The 18,849-nt window shown below is 46.2% G+C and overlaps 1 protein-coding gene across 1 annotated transcript in view; it reads left to right on the top strand.

The window, feature by feature from the left end:
• The window catches only part of LOC119171524 (atrial natriuretic peptide receptor 1-like), a 642,832-nt gene that overhangs the window by 460,609 nt on the left and 163,374 nt on the right, over window positions 1–18,849 (top strand). Inside the window, exon 16 of the mRNA XM_075892142.1 lies at window positions 18,188–18,337. Coding sequence (XP_075748257.1) covers window positions 18,188–18,337 — 150 coding nt within the window. The remainder of the gene's footprint in view (window positions 1–18,187; window positions 18,338–18,849) is intronic.

Below are 18,849 nucleotides of genomic sequence, written 5' to 3'. Positions count from 1 at the left end.
CAATAGAAGTGCTTCACATTTAAACTTCGCAGGAGACGGCAGCATGTCCGGTGATGTCTAGTTGAGCTCTTGTGGGTGAGGCTGGCTGTTGTGTTCGGGACAACACAAGCACAGCTTTAACACGGATATTTTTTTATGATACAGCAGTTTTAGCGAGGAATGAACAAGGGTGGAACGCCTTGGACCACTCGTAGCTCGAACGCATGGGGCACTAACAGTTTGCGTAGCCGTTGGCTGACGGGGTGATGCCTTTGTCTTTCCGGAAAATAGGATGTTGTTTTAGGCCGGTTGTGTCGTTTTGTCCCTGTTGTTTTAATTGCCTTGATAGTAGGCTCCCCCTTGATCTGTTTCGGAGAAAATTTGTGTGAAGTTTCTTTTCCGCAAAATGTCTTGGTGTCTTCCTTCCCTCGAGCGAGGCGTCTTGAATTGGTCGTACCTTGATTCGCTTGTAGACGCGATCGTTTAACCCTTGAGTAATTGTCCGATGATGTTTCTGTTCGTCATTGTCCTTGTTGGTTTAGCCCTTGGAGTCTTTGCTGTTCTTGACATTCTGGCATTGATGATGTTGCTGCGAAAAGAGCTAAGGTGGCAGCCTTTTTTGACCATGACACTCATTTTTGGGCAATTGTATGTGGTGTCCAGTGGGCAGGCTTTAGGCTGTTGTGCTGCCTTTCGGGCAATGAAGGTAATGCTTCAGAGTGTACAGATCACTCATCAAGGACTTCTTTTTCGCTGTTCACTGCGAGTGGTTCTTGCACCTGGTAGCGTGCGACGTTCAATGCGTCTGAGCCTTCTGTTTGGCTTGGACTGTCGAGTGCGTGTGCCCCGGACGGTGATGTATGAAGCCGTACGGAAGGGCCATGGCTTGAGAGAGGATTTTCCCGATGCGCCAAGTTATCTACCTGAATACGATGTCTTTATAAGGCAGGTGGTGAGCGTTACGAGCGCTTGAAGAGCCGCGTAATGAAAAATGGCAGATTCCACGTACAGCGGGCATCGCTGATATGCGAAGCACGAATGAAGAAAGTAGATATGTCACATTAAAGTCAGCACAACATTACAAGGTGGAGGTAAATTATGCCGTTCATGACTTTCATGTCATGATATCACGTTTCGACGTATCCTTTACCTTCTTCATCTATTCACGTCACCTGATACCAAATTTGGTAAATGTGCGCCACGTGAAACGGCCGCGAGCACGCTGTGAGCGTAGCACGTAGTCTTGTTTCACATGGCACGAATATCATGACTATCATGTTTGGACGTGTCACATATCTTCGTCCTCCATTCGCGTCCCGTAATACCAAACTTGGTATAAGTAAAGCTAGCGAAACGGCCGCGAGCGCATCATGAGCGTGGCATGTAGTCATCTTGTTACATGACACTCATGTCATGATTTTGAATGCGAAGCATTTCTTAGCACTCTTCGGTGACTATGAGTGTATCTATCTATCTATCTATCTATCTATCTATCTATCTATCTATCTATCTATCTATCTATCTATCTATCTACCTAACCGCCTACGACTTTTAGCTCTCCTGGCCGTTTCGATAATGGTATCAATACCAATCTTGATTGATTGATATGTGGGGTTTAACGTCCCAAAACCACTATATGATTACGAGAGGCGCCGTAGTGGAGGGCTCCGGAAATTTAGACCACCTGGGGTTCTTTAACGTGCACCCAAATCTGAGCACACGAGCCTACATTTCCGCCTCCATCGGAAATGCAGCCGCCGCAGCCGGGATTCGAACCCGCGCCCTGCGGGTCAGCAGCCGAGTACCTTAGCCACTAGACCACCGCGGCGGGGCTCAATACCAATCTTGGTGTGGCGGAACATGACTGTATGAAAAACATAATTGACTAGTCATGACATGAAAATCCTGACATGTATGTCATGAATGTCATGATATACATCTCATGATCATGCAGCTCTTGCGGCGGTTTTCTTTCACATGGCATGGTGCAAAACCGGTATAATATGACATAATTGCATGGCCAACAGAAGCGACAGACCCTAACATGAAGATCATGACATGCGTGTCATGTAACAACATGACTACATGCCACGCTCATGATGTGCTCGCGGCCATTTCGCTAGCGTCACATATATCAAATTTCGTATAACGGTACGTGAATTATTGATGAAGGTATGTGACTGGTGCAAAAGTGATAATCATTAGATTCGTGTCATGTAACAACATGACTACATGCCACGCTCATGATGTGCTGGCGGCCGTTTCGCTAGATTCACATATGCTAAATTCGGTATTACGTGACGTGAATGGATGACGATGGTGTGTGACTGATAATCATGAGATGCGTGTTATGTAAGAACATGACTGCATGCAACAGTCAAGACGCCAATACATTTCGACGTGACGCGGTGCGCGTGCTCGCCGGCATTCATTTTGTCGCGTCACGCCGGCGTGCCATGCCAGGCACCTGTCCTGCCATATACTCGCACACGCGCGCCGCGGTGCGTCGCTTTGACGCATGCGCTATTCAGCGCGTCCGGCGTCCATCCGTCAGGAAAAGAGGGAGACTAAGCGTTGTCTGGGTAGCGCATCGGCGTGAGTTTCGCGCCGACGGACGCTGGTCGCGCCGGTCGCGCCTGGCGTCAGACTATAGAGTTCTTGCGTTTTGCTAACGTAGCGTCGCTGTGCCCAGCGTGCGCGCTCGTCAACGCTACATTTGAGTATATTGGGCTTTTTATGAGGCGCTCGCGGCCGTTTTACTAGCTCCGCATATACCTAATTTGTTGTTACGTGATGTCGATGGATGACGAAAGTATATGACTGGTGAAAACATGATAATCCTGACACGCGTTTTATGTAAGAACATGACAAGATACCACGCTCATGGCGTTCTCGCGAGCGTTTTGCTAGCTCCACATACACTAAATTTGGTATCACGTGGCGTGAATAGATGACGAAGGTAAACGACACACCCAAACGTGACAATCATGACATGGAACTCACGTACGGCATCATTTACCTGCACCTCGTAACCTTGTGCTGATTTTAAAGTGACATGTCAACATTTCTTATTCGTGCTTCGCATGTCATTGATTTGAAATGTACGTGGGATCTGTCAATTTTTTAGCCCCCTCTGTCCGTGCACGCGCTTCTTCTTAAACGCCGACCGCGTGTCATAACGTTCGTGTGCGACGCGGACCACATGTCACTGGCACGCTGGTGCGCGTTCCTTGCAGTGCACTTGGAAGTGTTCCCGTGCTATTGTGGGACGCAGACAGCGTACTCGTCGACGAGCACCGCTTGAGAGAGCTCAGCTGATGATGGACGTCTCTTGCAATGCCAGTCCCCAGTTACGAGAGGGTGCACTTCTGGTCTTGGTGGAATGACAAAGAAATGAAAGAAGATGCCTCTAGTTTGAAAACACCACCCAACTTACCCGACTGTCCGTGACGCGATGACGGGTTCCATCGTAACCAATGAAACGCAGTGCGCTGAGGGGTAGATTTGACTTCTTACTGTTGGTTGGATCATAAAAGGGTGTCGCCATAGCTAGGGAACATGCCGAGTTTCGCGGACTCGGGTGAAACTCGGCCGATCCTGCAAAGCACCCTAGGTGTACATGGAGATGTAAATGTCAGCCGATGGTTCTGTCATGGTGCTGGTCACTGCGTGCTGCTGTGGTCGATGTATGGTCAGGGCGTCTTGTGGGAAACGGGGGGGGGGGGGTAGAAAAAGTGGGTAACGATTCAGAGTACCAGGTATTCTACTATGGGGAAACTGCGTCTATGATGAGCGCCTGATGGAGATGGCAGGCCTTCATGCAGCCGGCTTGTGAGACGCTAGATGCGGGAGACGTGGCCCTTGGCTCATACATCATGTTTATTCCATTCTCATTTACTCATCAGCCTCTACTATCAGTCACTGCCTTTCTACGGCACATATATATATATATATATATATATATATATATATATATATATATATATATATATATATATATATATTGTGATGTAACGGTGAAGGCAACCTTTATTAGGCCTAGAAGACACGATGAAGCGACCACGCCCAAGGCACAGAACTCAGACAAGCCAAGTCCTCACAGCAGAAGAAGATGACGACCACTCATGATGATGAATAGATGATGTGCTTAATGAATGCCCTCACTAACTTCCCCCCCACGTGAAAGCGGTCATCCTGACCGCAGTTCTTGGCCGCATTTTAAAGCGAAGATGAACGCCGTATCAAAGGCTTCATGCGGGATACGTGGACTATTTCTGCTGCCCTGTAGCGGCGGTCCGTCGGAAGAAGAACGGGTGCCACGCGATAATTCACGGAAGACGTTTGCTCCAAGACAGTGTAGGGGCCAATAAAACGTAATTGAAACTTCTCGCACAGTCCGGGAGTGCGAATGGGTGTAAGAAGGAGGACTTCGTCGCCAGGGTTGAAAGACACGGCACAATGAGAGGCATCATATTCAAGCTTGCGATCCTGTTGCTTGGCTTCAGTGTTGACGCGAGCTAGCTGGCGGCAATGAAGTAGACGAGACACGTATTCTTCACTTGAAGATAAACATGGTTTGACAGGCGCAGAGAAGAACGAAACATCGAGGAAAGAAGAGGGGAAGTGACCGTGGACGAGGTAGAACGGCGAGTAACCGGTTGTACGCTGTACAGAGGTATTATATGCAAAAGTGACAAATGGCAAAATGGTGTCCCAGTTTCTGTTGTCGGGTTCGATATACATCGCAATCATATCTGACAGTGTACGATGAAAGCGCTCACTCAGGCCGTTCGTCTGAGGATGGTAACTGGAGCTTGTTTTGTGTGTAGTGACGGCTGCCTTGAGCACTTCTTCGACGAGTTCTGAAAGAAATACTCTTCCACGGTCACTCAGGATTACACGAGGAGCTCCGTGTCGAAGGATTATTGCCCGAAGGATGATGTCGGCCACTTCCGAAGCTGAAGCAGAAGGCACGTGAGCTGTTTCGGCGTAGCGGGTCAGGTGGTCGACAGCTGTAACTATCCATCGATTGCCCGTGACAGTCATAGGAAGCGGACCATACAGGTCAATGCCAACTACCTCGAATGGTTGCAGGGGACACGGGAGCGGTTGTAATTGTCCACTTCGAGTTGATGTAGGTAGCTTGCGACGCTGACAAAGGGCGCATGAGGCAACGTACTTCGCGACACAGGTGGACAAGCCCGGCCAGTAGTAGTGACATCTTATGCGGTCATACGTTTTCTGGAAGCCCATGTGTCCAGCAGACCATCCTGATGGTCTGCTGGACACATGGGCTTCGACCATACGACCATATCGACCATACGACCGCTAGGTACTCCTGTTCGGTGATAATTCTTTTCAGCAGAGGTCAGTGCACGGCTCGCGTATGGGACGACTTTCTCACGTGAAGATTTGTCTCGCTGTAGGAGAATTCCACCAATGCTTCGACCACTAGCGTCTGTATGCAGGAGCGTAGGCGCGGTTTCGTCGAAATGGCAGATTACTGGTTCGGATGTGAGTGCACACTTCAGTTGGGCAAACGCCGCTTCACATTCAGGAGACCACACAAAGGCGACGCCTGATCCGAGCAACTTGTGCAATGGTGAAGCTATTGAGGTGAAGTCTCGAATGAATCGGCGAAAATAAGAAGCGAGGCCGAGGAAACTGCGCAAATCTTTGGCTTTTTCAGGACGCGGGAAGTGTTGGACAGCGGAAATCTTGTCAGGATCGAGACGAATACCGTCATAGCTTACGATGTGGCCTAACACTTTAATCGTCTTGCTCGCAAAACGGCACTTCGTGGTGTTCAGCTGAAGGCATGCGTTTGCAATGCACGTAAGAACTTCGTCCAGTCGTTGCAAGTGCTGAGGGAAGGTTGACGAGAAAATAACTATATCGTCTAAATAGCACAAGCGAGTCTTCCACTTCAAGCCTCGTAAAACTGTGTCGATCATCCGCTCGAATGTTGCTGGAGCATCGCAAAGGCCGAATGGCACGACGTTGAATTCATACAGCCCATCTGGTGTTGAAAACGCTGTCTTTTCTTTGTCATCCTCGTGCATGGGTATTTGCTAGTAACCTGAACGCAGGTCTAGGCTTGAGAAGTACTCAGCACCTTGCAGTGAATCCAAAGCATGGTCTATGCGCGGCATGGGGTAAACATCCTTGTGGGTAATCTTATTAAGTGCTCTGTAGTCCACGCAAAATCGCACGGAGCCATTTTTTTTCCTTACTAAAACAATAGGGGATGACCAAAAACTCGCGGAGGGACGTATAATGTTCCGTTGCAGCATATCGGCTACATTTTGTTCAATGATCTCACGCACGGACGAAGAGACACGATATGGTCGACGGCGTACGATGGAAGTGCCATCGGTCTGGATACGATGCCTAATAATGGACGTCTGTCCCAGAGATCAGAAATGGGCATCAAACAATGTCCTATGCTTTTGAAGCAAGGCAAGAAACTCATCTGTCTGTGAAGAGGTCAGTTCTGGACTAATAGTCGCAGCAAGAACAGAAACGCTTGATGAACGTCCAATAGAAGGAAGGTCAGAACACGCTGGCATAAACGGGACAACAGACACAGGTTGAGATTCAGAAACGCAAGCCATTGTGGTGCCTTTAGGAATGAGAATTTTCTCAGAAGTCTGGTTGGTAGCGTAGAGAAGTCCGGAGCCATTGTGGAATCGCGCTAGACCTGAAGCAAGGGCTATACCTCTTGCGAGACAGCGTGCAGATGGTTGGACAAACACATCCCCAGAGTCGATCATATTAGAAGTGATGGCAACTATCCGCTGATGACCAGGTGGTAGCTCGGTCTCTTCAGCAGCGAGCAAGCGAACGGGCTTGTCATCCGCATACAGGGCATAGTAAGTGTCCATCATATGAACAACATTTTCTCGACAGCAGATGGAAGCGTTCGCCGTAGACAGAAAATCGCAGCCTAATATAATCTGGTGGGCACACGAATTCAGCACAGCAAATTGTACAAAATGAAGAATACCAGCTATGAAAACACGAGCGGTGCACATAGCGGCAGATCTAATGGCGTCCCCTTGAGCAGCGTGCAGTGTAGGTCCATCATAAGGGGTGGTGACTTTTCGTAGACGTGAGCACAAAGAACGATCAATCACAGACAAAGAAGCACCAGTGTCTACGAAAGCGTCCACGTACACACCTTCTATTAAAACAGCTATCGTATTATATGGACGCACTGGAGCAATATCTGTCTTTTCGTTCGATGCAGCTTTTCCTCCAAAAGCTGCAGAGGTTAGTTTTCCGGGCGTTGGTTGGTTAATTGCGAGACAGGTCGCAATGAAGACGTGGAACGGCGGAGGGGTGAGGGTGAGCGGCGTCTAGAAGAGCGGTAGGAACTGGTTGGCTCAAATGTCGCAGTTGGAGACGGTGAGCGGCGTAGCGGCGGATCATAAGGACGACGTTGAAAAGGGTACCAGCTTGTCCCATCATCCCGTCCGTAGGTGTCGAGTCCACGACGGTCGTCCTGCTGACGCTTCCGACAGACGCGTGCAATGTGGCCCCGATAGCCGCAGTAATAACAGATCGGACGATGCGGCCGCCACGGTGGGTGAAAGGGCTGGCTAGTCACACTCGGAGTTAACGAAGCCAGCGGGACAGGCGTCGAGTGTGCGGGCATCGGTTGTACCACGGGTGGTGAGCCAGCGAGGACTTGTGCGTACGTCGGCTGGAGTCGAGGTACTGGAGCGTCTACATACGCTGTCCCGGACATGGACGCCAACTCCTCTTTGATAACATCCCGCAAAACATTGTTGGAGGGGGGAGGTGGACTCGGTGTCATTGAGAGGCCGAAAGATTGCAGCTCTGCCCGTATAATCGCCCGGATCATGGCACGCAATGAGGCATCAGTCGTGGTAGTGTTTTCGGAGCTGTCCGGCGGTAACCGTTGGGATTCAAGTTCCTCTAGGCGTTGGCACGTGGCAACAACGTCAGCGACTGTAGTCGGGTTTTGAATGACCAAGGCATTGAACGCGATCGTGCCTATCCCTTTCAATAGATGACGAACTCTCTCTGATTCAGACATGGACGTGCTGAAACGGTGACAGAGAGCAACACATTCTCTATGTACGATGTGTAGGACTCACCGCATTGTTGCTTGCGAGAATCCAGTGTCTTCTTCGCGAGAGCTGAACGAACCGCCGGGGTGCGAAAATTTGGCGAAGCTGTTGCTTGAAACGTGTCCAGTCCGTAATGTCTGTTTCATGATTGAAAAACCATGTTTTCGCTACGCCTGTGAGATGGAAAGAAACACGGCGAAGCTTGGCAGGATCATCCCAGTTGTTAGTGGAACTCGCTCGATTGAACTGGTCCAACCAATCCTCCATATCTTCACCTCGAAGTCCGGCGAACGTGGGCGGCTCACGCTGGTGCGCGGTCATAATCCACGATGGATAAGCCGTGGTAGCCGGGGCCGTGAAGGTACACGCAGAAGCGCCGGTTGGCTCGTCCTGAGGCATGTTACCGGACACCTGGCACAAACGACGACCTTAGCGCAGCTCCAGGAGGCAGATCGGGCTGGGAGAGGACGGAAGATCGTAGAGCACGCTCCACCACTTGTGTTGTAACGGTGAAGGCAACCTTTATTAGGCCCAGAAGACACGATGAAGCGACCACGCCCAAGGCACAGAACTCAGACAAGCCAAGTCCCCACAGCAGAAGAAGATGACAACCACTCATGATGATGAATATGTGTAAAGATAGATGATGTGCTTAATGAATTAATGAATGCCTACAATATTATATATATATATATACATATATATATATATATATATATATATATATATATATAGGATATGGCACAACGGGAGCGTTGTCAACAAGGATAAATATATTTATTTCCCAACAGTTTCGGGAGGGGACCTCCCTTCATCAGGGGATGAGTTATACTGACATGAGCTTCCAAACTTCCTTGCTGCCGCGTCCCTCTCGCCTTGATAGACGTTTTTCAAGGCGAGAGGGACGCGGCAGCAAGGAAGTTTGGAAGCTCATGTCAGTATAACTCATCCCCTGATGAAGGGAGGTCCCCTCCCGAAACTGTTGGGAAATAAATATATTTATCCTTGTTGACAACGCTCCCGTTGTGCCATATCCCATACCTTCGCGAAGACTAACTGGCCCATTGAATTATTACTCCCACTATATATATATATATATATATATATATATATATATATATATATATATATATATATGTGTGTGTGTGTGTGTGTGTGTGTGTGTGTGTGTAGAATATGAGGTATGGCGTTCGAATAACGCGTTATTCGAAGGCCGTAGGTTCGATTCCTGCTCACGACTCGTTATTTTTTCACCTACCTTTTTTTTTCTTCATATTTACATTCCATTTGTTCTAATAACTTCCCTTATACATTCCTTGGCATTACTGTCTGTTAGATCTCATTAATATTGTGTTAAAACGCGGAAAAACGAGCCCTTAGGTATACACTTATTTCTTTATATATATATATATATATATATATATATATATATATATATATATATATATATATATATATATATATATATATATATATATATATATATATAAGGGAAAGAAGTGTATACCTGCTCATCACGGCTGGTTATTTTTTCACCCACTTTTCTTTCTTCTTATTTACATTCCATTGGTTCTAATAACTTGCCCTGTACATTCCTTGGCATTACTGGCTGTGATATATATATATATATATATATATATATATATATATATATATGTAATATAAAGGAAAGAAGTGTATACTTAAGCGCTAGTTTTTTTCGCGTTTGACACAATATAATGAGATCTAACAGACAATAATATGAAGGAAAGTAAAGGGCAAGTTAGACCAAATTGTAATGCGACACTGAAAAAAGAAAAGAAAGATAACTTGCCGTTGGCAGGAACCGAACCTGCGACCGAATATATATATATATATATATATATATATATATATATATATATATATATATATATATATAATTGCAGTAAATAAATTCTTGGACGCTGGTAAATAGTATGAATAAAAAGAAGACACACGTCGAAAAAATGGCAGCATATCCACGGAGTGAATGATGGAGAATGGGGCGAAGAATTCGTCCGTCCATTCGTTCTTGCTTCCGTTCGTCCATGCGTCCGTCAGTGTTACCGTCCATGCGTCCATCAGTCCGTCCGTGCGTGCGTCTGTTCGTGCGCCCGTTCCTGCGTTCGTCCATGCAGCCGCCTCTGCGTCCGTTCATGCGTCCATCCATGCATCTGTCTCTGTGTCCGTTCGTCCATCTATTTAATACTCAAAGTACCATCATCTCCCATCTTTTCATCATATATACCCCATATAGGAGCACCGCCATCCAGCGGACATTCCAAGGACTAAACGAGAGGTGGCACACGCACACTTTCTTACGGCTTGCGCTTCGGTTCCACTTCCCACCTTTAACCACCTCGAGTTCATGGTATATACTAGTTCACTGTATTCATGGCACTGTGGCCGAGCGCTCGCTAAACCTTTCGAAAGCCAAGGAGGTTACGCCGAGCGAGCATGACGTAGCAAACTTTTTCAGTCAGATAGGGCTCGATGTACATGCCAATGGCTGCTAATGGTGATCGCAGCCTGTGCGTTAACTAAAAGCCGAATGCTCCTGTCTCTCATTCCCTATCAGCAGCCATTGACATGTACATTGAGCACTATTTTTTATTGTTCAACAACGCACAGAAGAAGTCTCTCACCGGCACCACCTTGGAGGTCAAGATGTTATAATTGTTACACACTACTGGAGACGAACGGTTGCTGCTATAAGAAGCTTCGCCCCTAAAAACAGAAAAGTTTCTTTACGTTTCGGCCGTGGGACCGTCCTCCGACAGAATAACAGATGTAACGGTGGTGCAACAGCATGTAAGCGCGTACATTTCGCTTGCAATGATCACGTGAGCGCAAACATCATAAAAGCAAGTGCAACAATCAGACATAAAATCTATATGGGGACCCGTATCACATCACATCTTACTTACAAGCAATCTATTCACATGTCACGACACGTGCACATGGATTACAGCTGGCACAAGCAATAACATCTACAGCGGTCACTGATGCAAGACACTCAGTTTACCCGTACTCTCAATTCAACCGCCTGTGATTGTATTGAACCCAAAGATGAAAAATGATTCGCAAACGTCCCTGTCATGATGCGTTTCGAAGCCAGACTCCAAAATCTTGGCTCTAATGATGTCAAATGAGTGGCCCATTGCGTTAGCATGCTTTGATATTGGAAGGTGACGGTGTGAAGAGATATGAGCCTTGTGAATGTTAAACCGATATCGGAAGGATGTTTCGGTTTCGCCTACGTACTACATTCCACAGATCGAGCATTCGAGGAGGCAAAACTACATTACGCGTGTCGCAGTTATAGATACCATTTGTTTTCACGCTGAAGTTAGATGCGGTGCTGTTTGCCATACGTGAACTGGTCATATGGTGGCAGACTTCGCAACAAGGTTTGTTGCAAGAACGGCAGCCAGTAGATTTATTGCTGCGCTTTTTGACGACGTGAGTAGGTCACGCAGATTTTGGGCTGTTCTGTACGTCACACGTGGTGGTTCTGGGAAAATTGATTTAAGCTGCTCGCTTTGAAGGAGTATGTTATGGCGCTTGCTTGAAACGGCATTTACGTGTTGCGCAGGCGCGGCAAATGTTAGAACAAGGTAAGTGTAGTAAAAGACCGGCTGTTTATTTTTGGTGCTTAAAAGCGCTTTGCGGTCCTCGTTACTTGCCCTTTTAATGGCGTCATCTATTAGACTTATTTAGAAGCTAGCATTGTACCTAGAGGTCTCCGCATTGTCATAAAACCCGCCACAGCTAGCATGCCTGGTTCTGAGGTTGTCGCGTGGAATGAGTTGCTCTTGAGAGCTTCTTTTGATTTTGTCCGCATTGCCATTCGCCATTACGAAACATCGCTCAAAGCCATTCGTAACCTAGAAAGCCAATTACTTCCCCATCACAATCTCGCCATCCATGCATGCGCGCTGCTGGCAGCATACCAGCGAAAAAAATCAGATGAAATATATGCAGCTAAAAGGAAGAAGCTTGTCAGGGACAAAGTTATTACGCCTCATACTCACTCGATGATGCATACGCTGAAATTTCTTCGCGATCTAATAACTACAGACCTCGAGGTGACCCCCTATCATCAAGTAACGTAGTAAACCTGTCTTCATATTGTCACGGGGTCGTGACGTGGCCGAAGACAGGGGACTTTATGTTGGGATTTAACTGTTTATTTAGGTGAACCTGTGCCCGGTAAACGGAAAGTTCGATTGCAGTAGCAGTCTTGCACAGATAGCAGTGAACGGAGCGTCGGCCGTCGATCAACTACTGGCAAGCGGTGAAGCGCGTCGGCATTTATACTCTTGCCGTCGAATGTTCTAGCGTTATCGCTGGCGGTGGCGTAGGTTCCAGAATGATCTGTACAGTTCGCAGAGTAGGCGTGATCTTATCGAAATGATCTATTATAGTCCGGAAGTTTCTCGAAAACTGCAGGCGCGGTTTGCGCTGAGACTTGTGTAGTGTTTTGGGACGATAACAAAACTTGGTAAAAGGAACGTGGCAATATGAACTTTCCGTTGACGAAATTTCGCTATTTTCACGTGGGCTCAATTATTTGCCCAGTGACAGGAGGTTTTAGTGAGTTCAAGCTGATAAAGTATTTGGACACTTTTGCCAGAAACTTAAGACCGAGAGAATACTTCCTTGACAAAAGCCCTGCTAATGCCCTACCTCTATTTTGCCATCTTACAAACATTGGACCCCACCAACCCAACGAGATAAGTGCGTAGACCTCTATATCGCTGCCGTTTAACGCGATGTGCTAGATATTTACCGTAAACAGGTTCCGTTTAAAAGGAACCTTTCGATCAACGAAACAACAGCAATGCAGCAACTGAAAGATCGTGGTGACATCATAATTAAACCAGCTGATAAAGATAAAGCTGCGGTACTACTAAACAAACATGATTATGACAGCGAAGCTTCCAGACAGCTTTTCAACAGCACTTTTTACAGGCGGCCAGACGAAGACCCCACTGAGCAGCTCAAATCTGTCCTTATACGCACGCTAACTAGCCTCATTGAAAAGCAAAAAAAAATCCATATTCGGCTCTGAATACCCTCGTTCCACTAAGTCCAGTCGCGGGTCGCTTTTATCTCCTGCCGAAACTACATAAGTCAGGAAACCCTGGTTCAACACATCGTTTCCGGCATTGGTACAGTTACGGAACTGATCTCTTAATTTGTAGATACAGTAATTAACCGAATGCCGTCTTCTTTTTCATCGCACATCAAAGACACTAACCACTTTTTGACCGACATCGTCGACCTTTCTGTCCCCCCTGATTCACTCCTGGTTACGCTTGACGTAGCGTCCCTATATACGAACATTCCTCATGCAGATGGAATACGAGCAGTACTTCACTCATACGAGTCTGTCTGTGACAAAATAATTGATAGCTAGACTATGATGCCCCTTTTAAAATTCGTCTTCGAATCTAACAACTTTGAATTTGATGGCACTGATTACCTTCAAGTTAATGGCACCTCGATGGGCACACCCATAAGCCCCAATTCAGTAGCGGCTGCATTTTCGATGGAGGCGGAAATGTTGTAGGCCCGTGTACTCAGATTTGGGTGCACGTTAAAGAACCCCAGGTGGTCAAAATTTCCGGAGTCCTCCACTACGGCGTCTCTCATAACCAAATGGTGGTTTTGGTACGTTAAACCCCACAAATCAATCATAAGCCCCAATTATGCCGCTATTCTCATGGGCATACTCTAAAACGAATTTCTGGCAAGCCGTTCACTTAAACCATTGTACTACAAAAGGTACGTTGACGATATATTCATGATTTGGCAGCACGGTGAACCTAATCTTTTATCATTCATTCACGATTTCAACAACGCTCATTCGTCCATTTCATTCTCTCACACCTACTCAGGACAAGCTATCAACTTTCTTGACGTAACAGTAACAATGTGTGACAGCCAGCTTGCCACTAAAGTTTACAGAAAGCCACCTGATACTCAACAGTACCTTCATTTCAATAGCAACCATGTCAATCACTCTAAAACCAGCATACCCTATAGCCAGGCCCTTCGTTTTAAAAGAATATGCTCCCAAGAAACTGATTTTAATTCTAATTGTGCGCAGCTTCGGAGTGCTTTATCAAAACAGAAACACCCTTCCAAGATTATAGATGATGCCATCAAAAGGGCAAGTAACCAGGACCGCAAAGCGCTCTTAAGCACCAAAAATAAACAGCCGGTCTTCTCCTACACTTACCTTGTTCTAAGATTTGCCGTGCCTGCGCAACACGTAAATGCCGTTTTAAGAAAGCACCATATCGCAATTCTACAAAGTGAACGAATTAAATCAATTTTCCCACAACCACCGCGTGTGCCGTACAGAAGAGCCCAAAATCTGCGCCACCTACTCACGTCATCAAAAAGCGCACGCAATAAACCTACTGGCTGCCGTTCTTGCAACAAACCTTGTTCAAAGCCTGCCACCATATGACCAGTTAACTTATCGCAAACAGCACCACATCTAACTTCAGCATTGATATAAATGGTATCTATAACTGCGACACGCGTAAAGTAGTTCACCTCCTGGAATGCTCGATCTGTGGAATGCAGTACGTAGGCGAAACCGAAACATCCTTCCTATATCGGTTTAACATTCACAAGGCTCATGTCTCTTCACTTCGTAACCTTCCAATATCAGAGCATGCTAACGCAATGGGCCACTCATTTGACATCATTAGAGTCGATTCTGGAGTCTGGCTACCGAACGCATCATGACACGGACGTTTGCGAATCACTTTTCATCTTTAAGTTCAATACAATCGCAGGCGGTTGAATTGAGAGTACGGGGAAACTGAGTGTCTTGCATCAGTGACCGCTGTAGATGTTATTGCTTGTGCCAGCTGTAATTCGTGTGCACGTGTCGTGACATGTGAATAGATTGCTTGTAAGTAAGATGTGATATGATACGGGGCCCCCATATAGATTTTATGTCTGATTGTTGCACTTGCTTTTATGATGTTTGCGCTCACGTGATCATTGCAAGCGAAATGTATGCGCTTATATGCTGTTGCACCACCGTTACATCTGTTATTCTGTCGGAGGACGGTCCCACGTACGGTCCCAAGTAGATCCCCTCCGTGAGCGGTCACAACGTTGTTTATTTCGATTGATTTGATTTGTGGGGTTTAACGTCACAAAACCACCACATGATTATGAGAGACGCCGTAGTGGAGGGCTCCGGAAATTTCGACCACCTGGGATTCTTTAACGTGCACCCAAATCTGAGTACACGGGCCTACAACATTTCCGCCTCCATCAGAAATGCAGCTGCCACAGCCGGGATTTGATCCCGCGACTTGCGGATCAGCAGCCGAGTACCTTAGCCACTAGACCACCGTGGCGGGGCAACGTGGTTTATTTCGACGTTTCGGCCTAGAGTCTGGCCTTCATCCTGATGAAGGCCAAACTCTAGGCCGAAACGTCAAAATAAACCACGTTGTGACCGCTCACGGAGGATCTACTTGACTATATATATATATATATATATATATATATATATATATATATATATATATATATATATATATATATATATATATACCCGGGGAAGGTTGCGCTAGCCTTCTCTTTCTAGTGAACATCGTCCTTCAGGCCGGGGTCGTCTGCGTGTGCGCTTATCTCGTTAGCGAACAGGGGGGGGGGGGGGGGTTACGTTTGCCGCGCTATTGCGGCAACAATCAGCGCGCGCCTCTTGCTGCCACAGCGGGCGGGAGCTTCTACCAGCTGTGCCATCAACACGAAAAAATGGTGCCAAAACTGCACCTGAAGTGGCGGTCCACACGTAGATACGCTCTACACATAACAAACTGCCACCAGCGGCAACACACGACGTCCTTATACCACAGGAGTCCTTAGTACCAGCATGCGCTGTCCACGGGAGGCGCTGCTCATCAACGCCGTCACTACGCAAAACCTTGCTTTGGTCATCTACTGTGGCTGCTCCGCAAAAAACTTGGTTACTTAGCAAGCACTTGTTTACTAAAATTGATACTGCTCCTAAAAATGCTTGCCTCGTTTCGTAAAACATTCGAATATGTTGCTAACGCATTCATTGCTTCAACCTCCAGCGAAACTGTGACTTTTTTTCTGTTACTGCATTTATTTTGGTTCAACTTATGAAGAAAAGCGTGAAAACTGCTCTTTTTACCTGGTAGATGATTGGAAGGAAATGTCAATTTCTCTCTGGCAGTACTACGTTTTTCTCTCACGAAGGTCCTTTTTGTCTCGGGGCTAAATACCCCGATTTGAGAAATGCAGAAACATTTTAACATTATTCCTTTCTGGATACTTGTATAGGAGAAAACAGGGCTGACTATTGTTGTTAAATCGTGTTGCTCTCTTGTTCTGACCCATAATTTTACTACTATATCGCGTACGGATATTTATGAGGTGGCCAACTGTAGCGCCGTTACGCTCTAGATAAGTCAATGCCCTTGTCATGTCATTGAATTAATATACGTGAGAAATTTTTTGCCGGAATATTGTTGAAGGCTTCGATTGGCCGACCTACATTCAGTTCCCACATATTTCACAGTGAATGTGCCTGAATTCACCGCCTCTTTTTCATCATCTCAATTTTTGTTATGTTTTTGTAGAACAAAGGCAATATAAGTGTCGTGTTGATTCACTGAACTCTCGACTGAATATAAATTTAAGGGTCGCACATGTAGGATAATGGCGCCTTCCTAACTAAAACTTAGTAATCGCCAAGAAAGGCTACTAAAGAAAGAAAAAGTGCAAATTGTCACTGCTATGTAACACCGCAATGCTTCACACTAGGTATATCAAGCTCTGAACGCGTGTTGCGTACCTATTGAACAAGCAAAACATTTCAATGTTCGTATTTACATTGTCCAACGTGTCCAATGAGCACCGTAAAATTCAGAGTGCGAATGGGTGACCATAAGTGACTAAAACGTGCCTGTAACCAGACCGTGGTCGTCGCAGAACCGGTGACGTTCAGTCAAGACGCATGGCGACCGTCTGTACCCTTCTCGCCTGTATCCTGCTTCTGCTGATCGATGGGACGATTCTTCAAATGAGCTTACAATGAAAGTCAGCGCTAGTTTTATGGAAGGAAAGAAAAACAAAACGCTAGGCCTGCGCGGAATGCACAGCACAGTCACAGCGAAAGCTAGAAGAGCAGCCTTTCAGAGCCCTTTTATAGCACTCATTGGGTAGCTACTGCAAGCACACTTGCTTGGTACCCACTAGAGCATTAATAATAAACTTTTTGGTGGCAGGCTGGCAATCGTTATGCTAGTTTTCTTCATTCTTCTGAGAAGCGTGGTATCCGCTAAACACTTGCAAAAACTTTCTGGCTAATTTTTCATTAAGTGACTGACGACAAACATTTGCAGGGTCAAATACGAACATTTGCAGGGCCAAATACAGTGCAACAAACATTTCATCGCATGGGTAAGCCGCTACCAGTCAATTCTGTTCTTCTGGACCTTGTATGCTTTAAAAGAGCTCCGTCTGTAAGTGGTGAAGCTACATTCATTCGCCAAGCAATCACCACTCACTCGAGAAACAAAACACACACAAAAAATAAAAATGCCGACCTGTTTCTTTCTCTCCTAAATATCAAATGATGATATGTGAACGCCCACTGCACCTTATTTCTCTCAAGTGCGCAGGATATGCGTGCTTTGTCAAGCCCAGTTTTTGAAGCAAACTGTTTTCTCACAGGCATTTGCCTATGACACGTCCCGTTTGCATCCGTTTACGCATTACAGTACATGCCAGACATTTAGCGGCTTTCCGCGTTGGCTGAACACTAACCTTAAGTTAGTGTAATGGAGTGAAAGAAAGCAGTTGGATCATTGGTGTTCCGCCACATCAATAATAACTTTTCAAAATATCCAACTTCTCAAGACGTTCATTGAGCGTACGAAACAGTGTTCATGATGCATACTTAGTACCGTGTGTTGTATATTTGTATGAAGGTCGTTAAGCTGACTTTCGCTTGGCTCAACACAGACGTTCTTCGATAACTTTTAAAACAAAAATGTTTTTTAATTATCTCTTTAATTAGTTATATTTTTACATTTATGGTTCAGAGAGAGGCAGGGGGTGAACATCCTGGACAATCTCCTATCACGAATGGAACAGTACGCCAACAACTTGGAAAAACTAGTCGAAGAGCGCACCGCAAGCTACCTCGAAGAGAAGCGAAAAGCCGAGGACCTCCTGTATCAGCTTTTACCACGGTGAGTTTCGAAGCAGCGCGTTTCACTGTTCCGATTGTGATAGTCGTACCTTATGCAGTTTTCACGGCTTGAATAAAGGGACATTAAAGGCAAATGTCAAGTCGATGTTGATCGCTGAAATAGCGATTCACAAACCTTGTACTGCTACTTTTGTGCAAAATAAGGGCTTATTTTGAATTATTATCACGTTTTTGTGGTGAGCATCGCGTTAGCACACTTCGAAAGAAAAAAAAAAACACCTCGAGTGGCCACAACATGCGATAAATGCCACGACACCATAAAACTTGCTCATATGCTCTGGCGTTGCTCCGCGTTACGCAGTGACAAGGAAAATACAGAAGAACGATGGGACGCAGCTTTGTGCAGTACTACATTAGAGGGACAATTGTGGGCAGTCCAACGGGCCCGCGAAGCGGCTGAAAGGCTAGGTCTTTCGGTCCAAACGTGAGAGCGGTCCGCATCGGGCTAGGACACTAGCACGACCTATTGGACCTTAATAAAGCTATTTCATA

The sequence above is a fragment of the Rhipicephalus microplus genome, chromosome 4, assembly GCF_043290135.1.
Source record: "Rhipicephalus microplus isolate Deutch F79 chromosome 4, USDA_Rmic, whole genome shotgun sequence".
Classification (NCBI taxonomy): domain Eukaryota; kingdom Metazoa; phylum Arthropoda; class Arachnida; order Ixodida; family Ixodidae; genus Rhipicephalus; species Rhipicephalus microplus.
Note: the sequence above shows the minus strand (reverse complement) of the source record. Positions and strands in the feature narration are given on the sequence as shown.